The 18,420-nt window shown below is 32.7% G+C and overlaps 1 protein-coding gene across 1 annotated transcript; it reads left to right on the top strand.

Moving 5' to 3' along the window:
• The first annotated feature begins 2,647 nt into the window (after positions 1-2,647).
• Positions 2,648-16,322, top strand: LOC110611463. Its single transcript, XM_021751829.2, has 12 exons — positions 2,648-3,394; positions 6,181-6,297; positions 6,426-6,618; positions 7,614-7,780; positions 7,890-8,064; positions 10,067-10,128; positions 11,169-11,250; positions 11,720-11,777; positions 11,952-12,076; positions 14,925-15,008; positions 15,098-15,168; positions 15,900-16,322. The coding sequence occupies exons 1-12, from the start codon at positions 2,931-2,933 to the stop codon at positions 16,027-16,029; spliced, it is 1,728 nt and encodes a 575-aa protein (XP_021607521.1). The 5' UTR covers positions 2,648-2,930; the 3' UTR covers positions 16,030-16,322.
• The last annotated feature ends 2,098 nt before the right edge of the window (positions 16,323-18,420 follow it).

Here is an 18,420-nt window from a genome sequence, read left to right as displayed (position 1 = left end):
GCATCTTCGATATCCATTATGATTTGGTGGTATCCTGAAATGGCATCAAGGAAAGAGACTACTGCATGCCTTGAGGTCGAGTCCACTAATCTATCAATGGACGGTAATGGGTAATGATATTTCAGACATACTTTATTTAGGTCAGTGAAATCCACGTATATTCTCTAATTTTCGTTAGCTTCCTTTACTAGGACCGCATTGGCTAGCCATGTGGGATATTGGACTTCCTTTATCAACCTTGCACTTAGTAACTTATTAACCTCTTCTTTAATCACCTGCTGCCTCTCTGGTGCAAACTTCCTTTTCTTTTTTTAGACTGGTTTGACGGTCTTATTAATGAATAGCTTATGGGTGATGAAAGCCGAGCCCACGCCTATCACATCTTTTGGAGAGTAAGTAAAAGTGGTTACTCGACTATTCGATAATTCTATTAAATGAATCTTCATTTTCCTGGTTAATGCAGTGCCAATTCGCACCTTTTGCTCCTTTCCTACTTAGACCTCCTCTACCAGATCCACTGGTTCTAACTTTATGTGAGATTTCGGCTTCTCCAGCAAGATGATGGGCATGATTACTTTTCTGAGGCTTTTATAGGGTATCCATAATCTTCTTTGGCTGACCTCAAACTGTCTTGGACCACTGCTATTCCCTCGGGAGCTGGAAGCTTAAGACACATAGCACCCATGTTAATAACGATACCATGGCAGTTCAGGATTGGATGGCCAAGTATCACGCTGTATGCAAATAGAATGTCTACTACCACAAAGTTTGCATACAACTCTTGCCTATATTTTTTATTCCTGAGTACCAGGGAAATGTTGATTATGCTCAGTATTACCACGGTCTTATCTCTGAACCCTACTAAAATGTAAGAGACTCTGACAAGATTGTTTTTATCCAAGCCTAATATATTAAAAACATTTAGGATAAGAAGGTTAACAGAACTATCTGTATCTACCGGTTTAGGAGGATCTTAACGACCAACGGATCATTTTGGAAGAATCCGATAGGTTTATTTGCGGGGCCGAACCTTATCTCTTGCCTAGTTTATGATTTTTGATGGACAAATAGGACATCTTCTGCTACCCGCTTATTTTTTTTTTTATTCTTGTCAGGTCCTCCGGTGACGACATATACAATTCCAACCATTTTCAAGAACAGGGAAGGAAAGTTCTTTCTTTAGAAAGAGAAAGGGAACAAGAGCCTGACATAAATCCAAATGATCAGGGCGAATCCAATGGGTTTCTCGGCAACATAACCAAATGATGTTATTGAGATTAGACTAATGATGTAGCCAGACTGGAACTGTGCTGTGATTGACTAGAACCTGCAAGAGAGAAAATGCGAGGCGATGGTGGGTGCCCACGGCAGCCACTCCGATACTCAAGTTAGTATCTTGAAGAATAAAGAGAATGTAATAGATTTCTTAGAGTTTGAGTAGGATTAGAGATAGCGTACATTTGCTTCTATAATAGTTTTCCTTTTATACTGTAAGAAAATGGAGATACATATAACATTTTTTAAAAATTCAGCGATGATGTGGCCGGCTACTCGATAAGAAATATCGCCAACTAATAAATCGGTGATTTCGCGATCACAGGCGAAATAGGAGTATGCTGAACTGTGCTTGATAATGATAAGTCTGTGTTAAGACTCGACCTATCAGGAGATGTCGAGTCTTATTAATAAACCGGATGTTAAAGTATCTGGGTCTTCTTTTCTTGTAGCGTAATCACATTTCCCACTTATCATATCCTTGTCACGTGACCCTTATTTTGTGATAACAACTCATAACTTGTTTTGGACGGATGCCATGTATAGTTTTGAGTATATATGTTAAAATGAAATAATTCATGATTTTTTTTACCATAAAATGTTGATCAGCTTGCTTGTTTTGTGTCAAATTCTATATTTTTTAAATATTATTAATTTATAGATAGTTATTATTAATGTATAAATTTAATGTAATATACTGGTGAAATATATATTTGCATATCTTTGAGATTAACCTTTAAAACTAGCCAAGTCTTTAAAAAAAAAAAAATCAAATAAGCCATTAAGAAATATAAAAGCATTCATATTTTAAAATAGAGAAATTAAGTACTTCAATGTTTAAAAATATATTAAAAGAGATTGAACTATTGACTTGCTCTCATTTCTAATCTAGCCAAGTAAGGTTTTAATTAGTTAGTCAAGCATATCTAATTTATAATATAATGATAGATATCTATTGCGCATATTGATAAGTTGTTTTATCAAATTATCAGAGGTTTATTTACAGCTTCATTATTTTTTTCATAGTATCATAATAAATTTAATTATGATCTCTCTTTATAAATTATTTGTTAAATCAATTGTGATCCTAATAAATTATTACGTGTAAATAGCTATCCATACATACCCCATGCCCATGAAATATTTAAATACTAAAGTTGGCGTATAGAAAAATTAAATAATAAATTTTTTAAAATTTTAAAAATATTTTAATATATTTTTTAAAATGAAAAGTAACGGACGAGTTTCTCATATTAAACAAAACTTCTCAAAAAGAAAAAGATAAAAGAAAGGAATTAATTGCAGTTTTAATCATAATTTAAGGACTAAATTATAAATATTTCAACTTTAATTGGAAAAAAAAAAATAAATCAAAGGAAAACGCGCAGCAATGCCTTGGCCTGCAGCAAACTCCACTCAAGCTTCTCCAAAATAGACGCACAATCACAGACACTGTCTTCCTCTTCTACTGCTACTAAAGCCCCAATCCAAAAAAACCTTAATTTTAAGCTCTCTCAATCTCTCCTCTACCAGTATCAGACGCCTATACACATTCACAGCTGGGTTTTCCTTTTCTCTCCCAGAACCAGATGAATCATTCAAAACCCTGAATCCCATCTTCTTAAATCCTCAAAACCATCTCATCAGAATGATAAATGGTGGTTGTGATGATGATGCAGCCGCCGCCGCTGACTTCCTCTGGACTGCCTACACAGCCCAATTCCTCCACACTTAGATCCCCTACAACCCCTACTCAATCCCCTATTTCTCTCGCTCCGCTCTCCATTTCTCACCGCCAACCGCTGTCTGCTGATCATGTAATCGCTCCGCCCATTACTGCTGTGCAACAGTCCGGCGACCCAGCGCTGATGCTGGCAAGGGTCAGGCTATCTGATATAGTACCATTTGATGGGGCTCCGGCCGGACCTTATATGAAGGCGGTAGAGGCGCTTTCTGGGTCCTTGATGAGGCATAATGCTGTGGTTATTGAACTAGGCAGTGACGACGCTGCGCTTATGAGGTGTGGGTTGGAAGCGGCGCGCATGTTTTTCAGGACTCGGGTTCCGAGCGTAGGCAGTAAGGGAGGCAGCCGTGGGGTATACATGTACAGGGCTGGAAGGTAAGTGCTTGTCTTGCTCTTCTACTTTTTATCTATTATTTACATGAAGAGAATCGTAGTGCGAGTGTAGTATTGGGAAATTGAAAGAATTTTATCCGTTCTTTTCTTCAAATAGCTTCAAGAGACCAGTAGCGGAAAGTTGAAACTATCAAATTACATCTTCTTAGCCTTTGCTACTCATATAGCTTCATACTACGAGTAAAGGTGTATTCGCTGTATGTATTTGGAGATTTTTTTTTGTTTTTTGTTTTTTCAATCTATAGTTGCCGCGGCACTTGAACAAGCTTTTAGCTCTATATTATGGTTCAAGTGGATTGCGAGGCGACGTTTGAATTTGTTGGGTATATATATATATATTGAATTGTGGGCATACTCTTCTTAATATTTAAACTTTAGGTAATGGACAAAACCATTGAATACCTAGAGAATAGTTAATCTACTGAAAAGTTAGTGTAAAAGATGTTGAATGGAACTGTCCTTGTTAAACCTGTCAAAGAATGGTAATTGATATGCTTGAACCTTTGGAGGAAGATGTGATTCACATGAGATGTGGCAGTGCCTACTTGCCCATGAAATCGTAGGGTTGGAAACTATGAAGATTCCATGTCTGATGAAGCAATGGACATAAATGTGCATAATACTTATTTTTTATGGTCATTGGAATACCTTTATCTAAACTTTTTAAAGTGCCTATTCATCATATTTGCTTGAAATCATTGATCCTGAAGCAAACATCCCAATGAAAAGTTACAAATAGTATTACATGGTACATTAAAGAAATAACTCAACTTAATTAAACCTTAATTTCAAAATTGTTGGAGTCAGATATACGGATTAATTTCCTTCGTTTCACTCAGTTTAGGACTACATATTTTGAAAGATCTAGGGCCTCTAAGAACTTTTTCACTACATGTTGTGTCATCTTAGCTGCCACTTCTATTTGTTTAGGCCGGCAGCTGAAAGTAGCATTTACAGCCATGTGTTCTCCTTTCTCCATTTTTGAGAACAACCTTAACCATTTATACTCATGGTTTTTTAGATTGCAGTTGCAGCTATGTTCATGGTCACAAGTAATTGAAACAAGCTTGTAACAGTCGAAACGTGATGGTAATATAGCTGTGCAAATCTTTTGACAAATTTGCAGAGTTCATGAAATGAGTAGATATTTGTAGATATAAATAAAATTAAGAAACACAATTAGCCAAATACATATTTGCACCTCTGAATTTTACCACAAAGAACTTTGTTGGACCTTGAACTTTGAGAATGTTGTATGACATATACTATTCAAAAGTGTAGTTAAGATGATTTTATAATTTTAGTACAAGATAGCATGGAAACACATTGACATATATCCATAAGACTAAAAATTGTTGCCTAATTTTGTCACTAATAGTTAATAGTCTAATGATAATAATTATTCTCAATTTACAAATTTTGAAATTGAAATCGCCCTATATTTTCTATACTCAAAGAATCTTTTCTTTGAATTCATATTGGTCTAAGAATGCTATAGAACATTCATGCTAGCTGTTGATTGTGATTGTGAGGTCATCTTAATTCCACTTTTAAATTGTATCATGGGACATTTTTAAAATTCAAGGTGCTACTAGGCTTTTCTGATAAAGTTCAAGGGTACAAATAAGTATTCTGCCATACACAATTATATAATAAGCATGAATACATCAAATAAAGACATTAGTATTGTACTTAGCATTAGCAAATGTTAATGAAGTTTAAAATTTTGTTTGATGTTATTTTATAATTAATAAAGTAATTTTAACAAAATTAATTATGAAAGAGAGTTCAAAATGAGAAAAAAACACAAAGCTGTAGATTGGGCAAACTAATGGTTCAAACCATAAATGTAACAACAAATTTAATATAAATAGTAATTTTATTTAACAAAAAAAAGAAGCAAAAAATAGCAAATAACAGAAAACTTACAAGAACCAGCTGTGATTCATAGCTTAAAAAGAAGAGATATGTCGGAAGACATAAATTTGAATCAAATTTTGAGAGAATGCGATAGAAACTCTAGGTTTGGATAGTTGGAACATGCAGAAATGAAAAAATAAATATGCAAAAATAATGGCCATTACAGTTATTGGGGGTAACAGCCTTTACCTTTACTTGATAGTAAATAATGGCCATTACAGTTATGGCAGTAATGGCTGTTACCCATACAACTCACAAAACCCCTAAATAATGGGGTAACGGGTAAGGGCTTTCCAAAAGCTTGTAAATATTACATAACGGCCCTTACATAACATAAATGCCATTATTTGAACCGCCATCATTTCCGTTTTCTATATTTCTAAATTAATTAACTTGAAACCCTTAGATTCCACGATACATTTTGATGGGGGAAAAAATCAGAATCAATAATTAAAAGTATTTCCTAATTCTTTTACTTGTTTGTGTAAGAGCAGAAGTATTTTATTTTTCATATTTTTTACTCTATGTAATTATTTTTTGATGTCTACAAAAGGCACTTTGGATGAACCATTGAAATTATGCTATTTTGATTGATATACTTTTTGGTTTAGAAAATTTTCTAATGCTTTCACCTTTCATTACCTCTTTGAGTTGGAGCTGCAGCATCCGCATGTTTGGACTTGGGACTAGTGTAGATCTTCTAGATGTGCACTCTTTTCTTTTGAGCCCAAAGCGAGTTCACTACTATCCATGATGTGGACTTGACCTGTTTCTTTAATTTAGATGTAGATCTGCCTGAAGTTGACTTTTCTCATTGTGATTTGACATTTACCACTTTTTGGTGTTAGGGCTTTGGAAGATTATGATTCATCTCCTCCATGCATGGCAGAAATATTTAGATGCATGGGAAAGGCAGCTCGTGCTTCTCTATGTGCAATAGCAAGGCATCTTCGTCTGCGAAGCGAGTAAGGATGCAACTTTGGAGATTTGTTTCTGAATTTAATATGCCCCTCTTTTTTCCTTTTCTCTCTCTCTTCTATTTTGCACATAATCATATTCACCAACATCTGCTTACAATCTATATTTCATGCAGTGTTTTCAATCATTTACTTGACGATACCCCGTTACCTGCAAATGAGGTGTCCTCATCAGTGCTTCTTGCCACCTATTCCCTTGCTTCCTTGCAAAATGGAAAGGGGGCTATTGGAGGAGGGAAGCCAACAGTTAATGGTGAAGTTGAGAAGGGATTATTAACGCTGGTATCTTCAGATAGCCCTGGTCTACAGGTATCTGTGTCCTTCAAAAAAATCTCTAATATCAAGACGTACTTGTATTTGCTGCCCTAGTTTTTCGTAACTAATATGGTGCTTATGTCAAATGCTCTATTCATAGTTCTGAGTTGTTGATGTAGCACCCATGCAAATAGATGAGAAACAAATTGTCAAAGGGCAGGGAAACAAATTCTCAAAAAGAAATTGAAACAAATTGTCAAATTTTATTAGTCCTCTTTAGTAATATCATAATAAACTCTATGGGTATTTATAGTTTATCAATTAGCCATATTAGTAACTAATCAGGAATATTAAACCAAAATGAATTAGGAATACTAAACAAACTCAAATGAGAAATATAGTAAACCTATAATTCCTGAATATTAATAATAGAATTCCTAAATAATAGAAATCAGTACTTCCTAATTTTTACGATGAAAAATTAAATCAACATAAATTATAAATTGAATCTTCCTCAACTACATTGTTCTTCCCTGATCAGAGAAAACTTAGCCTTGAGTTTTATAGTGCAAAAGAATCTGAACTGAATTCAGAGAACAAACTACTCTATCTTCTTGAATGATCGCAAGAAGAAGTAAACATTCCATGCTTTCTTTCTGAACATAGAAATCAATCAAAACGACAGTTGAAAAGACTCTTCAACTTAGAGTTAGTGTCTAGGCACTGTTTTTGTTTCCCGAGGAAACCCAGGAAGGAGAAAGTGAGGAAGACAGTTGAGGTTTCTGTCCTCAGCAGGAAATAAATGCAAGGAATAGTAAGCCAATGATTTTTTTTTTTCACGAGAGCTAGAACTAGTAGTAGGTTCTAATTGTTCACGCTAGATCAAAGAGTCTTTGGTAGCCCTTGTCTTTTCAAAGAATTTGAAGTTTCTCTGTTCTCTGATTTACATGATTTATTTTGGCATGGTGATTAATTTTATCATTACGATGCCTAATTTTGATCAGTTAGATCTCCCTGCCTATAGATCATCTAAACGATTTTGCCCTTAGGTTTGTGACCCCAATGGTCGGTGGTACCTGGCAGATTGTGGTTCAACTCCTGGGGATCTTTTACTGATTACTGGCAAAGCACTTAGCCATGCTACTGCTGGCCTTCGTCCTGCTGCTTCATATAGAGCTGCCCCTGATTACTCATCTGGCACAAACAATGGTGGGAGGTACAATCATATTCATTAAAGTTAGTTCTTATTATGAATTTTGAGAAAAAAATTTATCAGTTATTGCAATTCAATTTCAACTTTGATTCATTGAACTTTGTGATTGCAGGACATCGTTAGCATTTAGGCTTATGCCACAGGGTAATGCCATATTAGATTGCTCTCCAATTGCAGCAGCTGGTCATGTCATTCCTCAAAGCTATGTGCCAATATCTGTGAGCCAGTTTATGGATGACCTTTCTGCTGAGGAGGATGTAATGTGCAATCGACATGAAAATAACCTTGTAAGTAGATTTGTTTGTTCTTCATATTTTTAACCTTTCGGATTAGGTTCTCCTGGAGTGAGTAGTAGTCTTTATCTGTTCAAAATTATTGTCTGTTGTGCCTAGATTATAGTGGCCTTCTCCCATTGATTAAGGTGTTCCTTGCTGATGTTTGGCTCTCAAAAATATTCTTCTGAGCAACACAACATGACTTTATTCCATCTGCATTTGCATTTTGTTTGGAAAAACTATAGTGCTTGATGGATTTTATTGTTTGGAATAATGAAGCAAAGGGATAAGGTTTTTGGCTCATGGTAGTGAGATTTTCAAGTGAAAAAAAAAATCAAGTGCTCAATCTGATGTGATAAGTTTCAATAGAGTGGAATATTCCAGAAGATGAAGAGGAACTGATGAGATTGCAACAAAGCATAATTGAGTGACAGAAGATGAACTATATCCATTGGAGGTACTTATAAAGTATAAAAAATTCTAGAAAAAGACTAGATTCCACAAGTGCTTGAAGACTTGTAAGCTCTTTAGCACATGTTTCCCAGAGTAAAAATTGATACCCACGATAACATTCTTTTAGTGGATCAGAAATTTTACTCCATACCTGTAATATATTATATATCATACAATCTGCATATTTAACTGAATTATTATGCATTGCTTTCAGAAAATGAGGAATAAAAGGAGATTATTGTAATATGAATGTGGTAATTTAACGCCTTTTCAAAGAATGATTTTTATTTATAAATATTTTATTTTATATACCTTTAATTTTAAAGGTGGTATATTTTTAATTGGACTCTGACTAAAATGTGTTTTTGATGGAGGAAACTTGGTATCATGGAGAAATAAAAATTAGATTGTAGTCTTTGGATATAGTGTTGATTGAAAATATAGAGCTATGGTGCAATGTGTGAGGTAATGAGGATACTCAATTATTAAATGAAGTTGGTTTTCAAACTTTGCTGTCTGCAAAGTCGTGTTGTGTTAATCAAGATGCTCTTTACATTGCTTCTAACCTTATGTTCTATGAATGAACCAAACACATCGAGATTGATTGTCAATTTATTTGTGAAAAAATTTAATCGAAGTCTATCTCTACAAGATATGCTAAGGATCGGAGAACAATAGGAGTCATTTCCACAAAAGCTTTAAATGGAGCTTGAGTTAACGGCATTTGTAACAAGTTGGACGTGATTAAAATCTATGAGCATGTTATAGATGGGAAAGTCAATATTATATATAAGATAGATTTGGATTTTCTTTTTATTTGGTTAGTACAAACGCAGGGCAAATTGTATATAATTATGTACTCAAATATTTTGAGAATATATTGAAAAAAAAATTATTCACACAAAATTAACATTTCTAAATTGTTTCTATCTCGTTATAGTGGATTATATAAATCTTTTCAAGTTTAAGTGCTTGTAGCAAAGTGCAAGCCCTACTAGTAAATATTGTGTAGGAAATAGACAAAATAAATTCCTAATTGGGAAAAATTCTTCCATGAATATGAAAAGTTTTTGAATAAGAAGATTCCCTAATTAGCATAATTAATTAAAAAGATTGAAACTACTTCCATAAATAAGATACTAGCAAAAAATCCTAACAGTAAAATTTACTAAGTACTTATAATTTTGGAATTAAGAAACAATAAAAAAATAATTTTGAATTTTTTAATTGCCTGGTAATTTTCTCACCTTTTCTAAGTTAAGACCCAGGGATTGGTGCTTGTACAACCTTGTGCCTTGTGCATTCGTGCCTAAGGTGCCCCTTTAAGAACTATGCAATTAATGCAGACATGCCATTGGGACAACCATACTACTGAATATTGATATCTTTATATCTCTATTCTTTATTATAATGCATTGAAAGTTTCTTCCTTATCATCAAGTTTGATTCCAAATTTGCCCTCCCCCCCCCACCTCCCTCTCTCCCTCCCCCCTGTTTATCATGTGAATTTTCATTTCATCTGCCTATCATGTGAAATGTGATAGTGAATTTTAAATTACAGGTTGGTCATTATAACTTGAATAAAGAACCATCATTAAGAAGTGTGCTCTCAGATCCATTATCGTAAGTTATTCTTTGTCTTTGCTTGTGCTTTTTTGTTTTTGCCCATTGGCTTGGGCATGAGAATCTCCAAGTTTTATTTATTTTTAGGATTTGGATTAGATCATTAGAATAATGCATTGCCAATTCAAAGTGATAATAATCTTCATTTTGTAATGATTTAATATTGCTAAATTCATTCCACGGGCAATATACTTCACACCAAGTTTCTTTTGATGTGAATTTAAACTAATCATCTTAAGAATGCATACCATAAGATGAAAATTTGAAATGCATATTAGTTGCATTGATCTTGTTGTTTTCTTATAGTAACTTAGCATTTAAAAGAAATATATGCAAGTCCTTTTAAAGGCAATCAATCATTATCAACTTTATTTGCATTAGATTTTACGTGTTTATATAAGTTACTAAGGAGAAAAGGCCTCATGAAGCTGTTGAATTTTGCTTATGGTTGCCAAGATGGTTGAAGATGTGAAAGGTTAATTATGTTCTTCACATGCAATGCAAGACCAAATCACTCGCAACATAACATAGGTTGTTGGTATTGGATGTGAATATTAAAAGGTGGGCATAAGGAATTGAAGAACCACACATAGAAAACAAGGAAGTGAAGTTTAAAAAGAGAAAGTAAAGAATAGTATGAAACTTGAATACTAACAAGTAACAACAACAAATAAGCCTTAATCTCCAACTTTGGGGTTGGCTACACAAATTGTTTTTTTGTCTCTCAGCTTTCTATGGCATCAATTTTGTATCAATATCCAAAAATTATAGATCTTTTTATATGTAACCTCTTATTATGAAGTTACCTTCATTTCTAACCGATAATAAATTCTTCCAATTATTCTTTTTATTAAATCTTCTTTCTAAAGTTGCTCTTTCTACTCCTTTTGTTGATTTTTGTTTCTTTGATTTTATCATTTAATGGATAAATAAACAATTTGATTGCCGTCTTCTCTTGTGCCATGTTTATTCTAAATGGACATCTTATTTTCATTTAGCTGATTTTTTGTTGTTATTATTATTATTATTATTTTTTGCAGTGGTGCATTCCTTGAAGATGCAGTGTTTGTCTCATGTGGACATTCCTTTGGTGGTCTTATGCTAAGAAGAGTCCTTGAAATGGTAAGCAAGATGCCTGTTGTTCTCTACCGAAATTAGAAGTATTTCCATAAAGCTTGGAAGACATTAGTGGAATATGATGCAAAGATAGCATTTGCCTCTTTTATGAGTGTAAAGGATAAACTACATGAAATCCACACTAAACTAGTGTGCCCTTTTGTTACTACTAGTAGTTATTGGTTGCGAAGATAAATCCCATGCAAAGATGTCATTTGTTGTTTTGTTTGAAACATATAAAGTTGGGATTTCTCAAAATGAGAAATACCATTAAGAGTTGCTGCATCTTCTTCAGTTTAAGATGACTGGAGAACTTTGTTTTGATTATTTGATATGCATGTAAATTAGTTGATAGCCCCTTCCATTAAATAATATAAAATGCTCAGTTTATGCTTCTCGTGTTCTTGGGCGGCACCACCTTTTGGTGTCCTTATTAATATAGTCTTACTTATCAAAGGCAATTATCGTTTCACAGTCAAGATGTACCCTTTGCAATTCAGAAATTGAGGCTGGGTCTTTGATTCCTAATTTTGGTAGGTTCCATTTAACTTATTTAATCTGTTTGCATCTTGATTTTTATTTAACTTGCACTATCAAGTACATTGACTTTGTCAAGTTTTTTATGCTTAGCGGCTGCATAATAATGTCATTCCTAAGCGTTTTTTAATTCTATTTTTTTTTGTTCTTATGTTTTTATTTGCCTGCAGCTCTGAGAGCAGCCGCAGCATCCATAAAGCAGGAGGATGATCGGAGGCTATTTCATAATGCAGCTCTTCGAAAGCGTCGCAAAGAAATGGGTGACCAAACAGATTCAGTGAGAAGATCAAGCAGGGTAAGGTTGAAACAAGTGCCTTATATTTTTATATGTTGGACATTTTATCCCTTGCATGTACCCCCACAAACTACTCAGCTACTTATTTTGGATACAGACGCGGGATACAAGGTACACACAAACATTATGTGACTTAAAAACTTGTGGAAATTGTAAGATGGAAAGGGACTTTATAAAATATTAGGTGATGTTGATAATAGTCTAATGATAACTTAAATGACATGTGAAGCATTAGAAGTTGTTATGAAAAAGAAAGGATTTCCAGACTCTTAAACATATTCAAAAAAGAAAATTCACTTTCATCTTTTAACAAATTTTTGGTAAACATATGAAATGTGTAGAATACTTGTATTCAGGTATTCTCAGAGGACACAATCTAAAAAATCTTGAACATATTTAATAAAGTACATTTCACCTTTATTTTTTTCATAATTACTATAATTCAGTAATTTTTATTGTGTAAAATAAAATAAAAAATTTTGGTCCATATTTTTAATAAATACACAAAACAATACTTAAAGTTTGAGAAATTAAAATGTTCTATAATATTTGTTTTGTATTCAAAATATTCTATGTTCATAGAAGGGCTATCATCAATTTTGCATTGTTGTGGAAATGCACAATTTTCATGTCTATCTCCAACATGATTATTTCAATTTTTTTCTTGATTATTTTTATTTACAACCGACATATTGCATCTAATGCTCATTTTATGCAAGCATTTGACTACAATGTGACATTACTAGTACCTATGGTGAATCTTGATTCAAATGAAAAAGAAGTTTTATTTTCTTGTCATTTTTTAATACAAAAGCAACAATACTAATAACAACAACAATAATTAAGCCTAGTTCTAAACTAGTTGGGGTCAATTATATGGATCACTTTCACCATTTAGCTTTATTTGAAACCAATCGTGCATCATCATTCCAAAATTATAAACATTTGATACTAGTTTCCTCCATGTCATTCTAGCTCTTCTGATTTATATTTTTACTCCTTCCATCATTTTCTTTTCACATGTTTTGTATTGGGATATTTGACACTTAATGTTGGACGTGACTAAACTATTTAAATTGAATGTCTCTTATTTTATCTTTAATATGTGCTACATGTACCTTTTTTGTGGATGTGGTCATTCTAATTTTATCCATTATCATGCTACCAGACATTATTTTTCAAAATACATTATACTAAATTTCATATTAATTTCTTTGTTTAGAATTTTCCAAATATATGGATTGGCTACTAGATTAATTGGGAAAATTCTATTGCATCTCACTCTTCTATTTAGTCCAATCACACTATTTAGACTTTATTTTTGTAACCAATAAGAATGATTTTATTTAGCTCATAAATAGATAATGGGATAAATACATAACTTCAAATCTCTTTCTTTCAATTTAAACCTGATGATTTATTCTGTTATTCATTGATGAGTTGGAAAAATATTGCATATTTGCTACAAAATAAAAGTATTGAGGGTACAGTAAGGGTAGAATAGGTTGAAATATAAGGTTAGGGGTGCAGTAAATTTTTGGGATTAGTTTATAATTTTTTTGTAATTAGGCCTATAGAATTTTACTATGGGTGCAGGATTAGTTTATAATATATTTTTGCAATAAGGGCTGTAGAATTGTACTATCATTGTGGAGATACCGCACATACATCATAAATGCAACTAATGACATTTAGCAGAGTTGTGAGCTATTTGCTGAAATCATAAAATAAAAAAAGAAAATTAAAAGACTGTTGAAATAGTCCAACTGATTCATTTATGATAGGTGTTTGTTGGCTGTTTGAAGTGTAACAATTGCTGAATTTCTAAAATCCCTGAAGATGGGACACTATGTGGTGTGTTTCTTGATACCTACTGTATAATGACCATGTCATGTAGCACCGTTAGTCTGATACCCAGTTCTGTATTGCTTTTGGTGACCCAAAAAGAATCAAACAGTAATAGGTCTTCCATAATTTTTATGAGGTTATATTATGCAAATGAGACTGACATCCTAGAAAACTGGCTTTTAGCATATGCTGCTTTCTCATCTATGGTAACTCCAAAATTTTTTTTTTTGGTACCCATTATGTGGTGACCATGTTGTGTAGCACCCTTTCTTTAATACCTGTTTGGTTCTGCTTGTGGTGATGGAAAAAAAAAATAGCAGTAAAGGATCCATAATTTTTTGTGAAGTACTTTTATGCTCTATAAAACTGGCATTTACTGGAAGCCATTAGCCATTTTATCATCGGCGGTAACCAGAAGTTGATATGGTTTTTGGTTCAGTTTATTTTTTTTCTTTTTTTTTCTTAAAACTGGCATTTACTGGAAGCCATTAGCCATTTTATCACTGGCGGTAACCAGAAGTTGATATGGTTTTTGATTCAGTTTAGTTTGTTTGTTTTTTTTTTTTTTTTTTTTTTTTCCATCAGAAGAAATTTTTTTACCTGCCTGCATTAGCTACTTGCATAATTAATTCATTAATGTTTGGTGGAGAACTATTATTTATTTTCTGAAACTTCTTGTTGTTAAGTGTACTACACTCTTTGATCATTTTTGAAGTCACTGCTTATGGATGATGTCTTGATAAGGCTAGCAGACATGCTTCATGCATTGAATATACTGAGATGATATTATTATTGGCAAAGAAAGGAAACAAACGTAATAGTAATGCAATAAATAAGCATGTTTCAGCTGTAAAATTCAATTGAAAAGAAGTGCTGTTATTGCCAAACTGTTTACCCTCAATTTTACTCATGTCATGCCCTAATAATGTAATTTTGATGAATAAACTTGCGCGTATTTAATTACTCTGTTGTGATTTTAAAAAAAATGTTGTTTCTTTAGGAGAATGGAGATATTGCTGCAGATGATGGCTTGCTTAAGGGAGTGCAGTATCCTTTTTCTGTCAATGAGAAAGTAGTAATTAAGGTCTTCTTAACACTCTTTCTGTATTTTATTTATTATTGCTGTTGTATTCAGTTAGATGAGGAATTTGAAGGACATGCTGAATCTTACAGGGAAATAGGAGGACACCGGAAAAGTTTGTTGGAAAGGAAGCAATTATCACCTCACAATGTCGCAATGGCTGGTGAGTTTAGGGCTCATTCTTTCACTGGGATGTCAGATAATTTAAATGTTGCAATAATTAGGATGGATCTTTGTGATTCAAGCAATCTGAAGACATAGCCTTTAGCACACTTCTTGCTCTTGAATGCCTCAAAATTGTGGGTGAGTCTTTTTTTTGTCTAAATTGTGGTTGAGTTGGGTGCAAGAAATGGACAATATGGAATAAGACAAGTTGTTCCTCTATCTTGTGTTTGATGTACTCAGGGTACGGCAAATTAATCATGCAAAGTAATTGTTGATATATTAAGTAAATAAATATCATATTGAATAAACAGTATATAAAATATGATGTAAAATAAAAATGATAAACAAATATTAGAAGTATTAAATAAAAAATAATTTTTTCGAAATATAACATGTAAGAAGTGCAATTTTTTTTTTATTGGATACTTTTAAAATATAAATTGCATTCTTGTTGTTCTATGGGACTAGACAGGCTATCTCATGGAGTGAAGGAATGGAAAAGTGATGGCTGGACAAAGAAAATAAAAGGGAAAAATTCTTCTTGCCTTGTTTTCTTGATCACTAAACCAAATGCACCTTGTAATGAAAGGGGAGACTTTTACTTGGTGATTTTGATTCTTGGGACTACTTTTAATTTGTAGATTGATGTAGCTTGTGGAAAATCGTCTCACTAAGGATGTTGTTTTCATTAGCATGTGAAACTCTATTGATTATTCTTCTTTCTTGCAGGTACTTGCTTAAAATTATTGGAAGTGGTGAGAATGTTCGTCTGCAATACCGCTCTCTTAGGAAAATTCTGAGCTCTCAGGCCATTGAAGATAGATGTCCTGCAATGCCAATTCAAAATACCAACTCGTAAATTTAAATTTCTGCAGGTAAAATTATAATCTCCGTGGAGCGCGATACGTATAAATATAATACATATCTTCCTGTTCTTGCCAAGAATGTGATATGGTTTCTTCCAGATTACCGAATCTGAATATGTAGCTAGGGTTAGAGGTTAGGTTATAGTTCTGCATTTAGCAGCATGTAGAGAGAGGGGATTTCTGGTAACACGGCCTGCTTTGTAACACGAGGGTATGTGTAATTTTCTTTTAATTGTATTTTTATTTATTTTTTTCTTTTATTAGAAGAAAGCAGCATCTTCTCTTACTCTGATTTCATTTTTCTTTAACATTTCAAAATCAAGTGACTTTACAAATATGCAGGATAATTAGAACTCAAGTTGGAAATCCTAGGTAAGAATTTGATCAAACACCCCCCTCCCCCTCCTTGATTTTCTTTTCATCTTTTTTAATATTTGATTTTGTCGGATATTGAGATACTTCAATTTGATTAGGCTCGAATCAATCACTAGAATTTCAAGTCTATTATTTCTTGTGAAGTGAGATTGAGTTAGGTCAAATTAAAACACTACTTTTTAAGGGAAATTTACATTTTCTTTTTCTACTGGAATGAAGTATAGAAAAGTTTATTAATTAGATTAAATAATATATTAAATTTTTTTAAAAAATTATTAATTAATTTTTTTTTATTAATTTTAACTGTAATATTTTATTATTATTATTTTTTTTTAAATAACAAGAAAACTTCATTTAATTCAATTCAAAGAGAACAAAGAAACAATGTGAGGAGGAGGGATATCAATCCAAACTCCTTGACCTGACTCAGAATGAGCCGATGTTGCTAGAACATGAGCGACATCATTCGCAGATCTATGAACAAAAACACACTTTGCTTCCTCATAACTAGATAGAACCAGTTTACAATCTTGAATCAAAAGGCCAAAAGACGATAAATCATCTAACAAAACACAATTAACTGACATCACAAGTACCTGAGCATTCAATTCGAAAAGAATTCGATTTCATCCACACTCTTTAATCCAGCTCAATGCTTTCCGGAATGTTATTGCTTCAGCACACTTTGCATCCATTTGGCTATAAAAGGAGCTTGCTCTAGCAGCCACAAAATTCTCATCATTCTTCCGGATTACACAACCGAAACCTACCGAACCTCGTTGCAAGCTTAAAGAGGCGTCAATGTTCGCCTTGATCCAACCGTGCGGCGGAGGAGACCAGATCGGGCGAGCCGGGTCGACAATGGTGCTTACTGAGGACACAACCCGGGCTGTTTTCCATTTATTTAGTTACTAAAATTTTATTAATTGAGCTGGATGTGATGGATATGAATTGGATCAAAAGAATTCCAGAATTAAGTATTTAATTCCAGGGATAAATAGAAATTTTTTTTTTATTGGTTCTTGAAGGAATGGATCCTTTGATCGAAAGATAAAAATAATGGTGTTAATCACTCATGGGAATGATTTGGAAGATTTGAAATAAAAAATAATTGCTAGTGACAACATGCAATCAATCAATGGGTTTGATTCTAAATTTAATTCAAATATTCACTCTTATCATAATTTTTATTAATTTTTTTCTTAAAATTATTGTTTTTTTAAATTATAATAAATTAATTATTATAATTCTATTTAATTTATAATTTTTTTAAAAATCTCTTAAAATTTAATATGCTTAAAATAGTATAATTAAAAAATTATATTTTTTAATATGTATAAATAAAAGTGTACAAAAAACAGAAGAAATGTGTCTGTTTATGGATACAATTAAAAATTAATTATCTTTAGTGAATAGATGCCATTGCAATTTCGAAGAATCGAATTCAAAGGAATTAAGTAAGAAATGATAAGAGATCTGCGATAAGGCAACATTTATTATATTTGAAATAGAATTTGTACCAAGACATTAGGCTTACAACCTTTTCGGTCCAAATTAATTAGAGAAATATTTCTCAAAGTTTTAGAAATTCACAAGAGCAACTCCAGCAACCCAAAAATATGATCCCTAGCGGGACATGGACACTTTCTTCTAACAAGTTTGAGGTTTTCTAAATTACCTTTTTCAAAATTAACATTTACATTTTTTAATAATAAAAAATAAAGTAGGATAAAAAAGTGGGACTTAACATTGGAGAGGTTGGGCCCCACTTTTCTATGCTGACATGGTATTATTGAGATAAAAAAAAGTGACGTTACGAATTTAAACCACTATAGACGCTCTAACTTGACGGTCAAAGAAGCCGTTAAAGTGGTTTTTTGTCCAAACAAACATTCTAATTAAAAAAAAAATCCTATAAACCTTTTAAATTTGAAAAAAAAAAGGGATAAGTCCTTTGCTTCCATTTTGTACTCTTTCTTTAATTTCTACTTCATCTTGTTGCAACTATC

Source organism: Manihot esculenta, chromosome 3 (genome assembly GCF_001659605.2).
Source record: "Manihot esculenta cultivar AM560-2 chromosome 3, M.esculenta_v8, whole genome shotgun sequence".
Classification (NCBI taxonomy): domain Eukaryota; kingdom Viridiplantae; phylum Streptophyta; class Magnoliopsida; order Malpighiales; family Euphorbiaceae; genus Manihot; species Manihot esculenta.
Note: the sequence above shows the minus strand (reverse complement) of the source record. Positions and strands in the feature narration are given on the sequence as shown.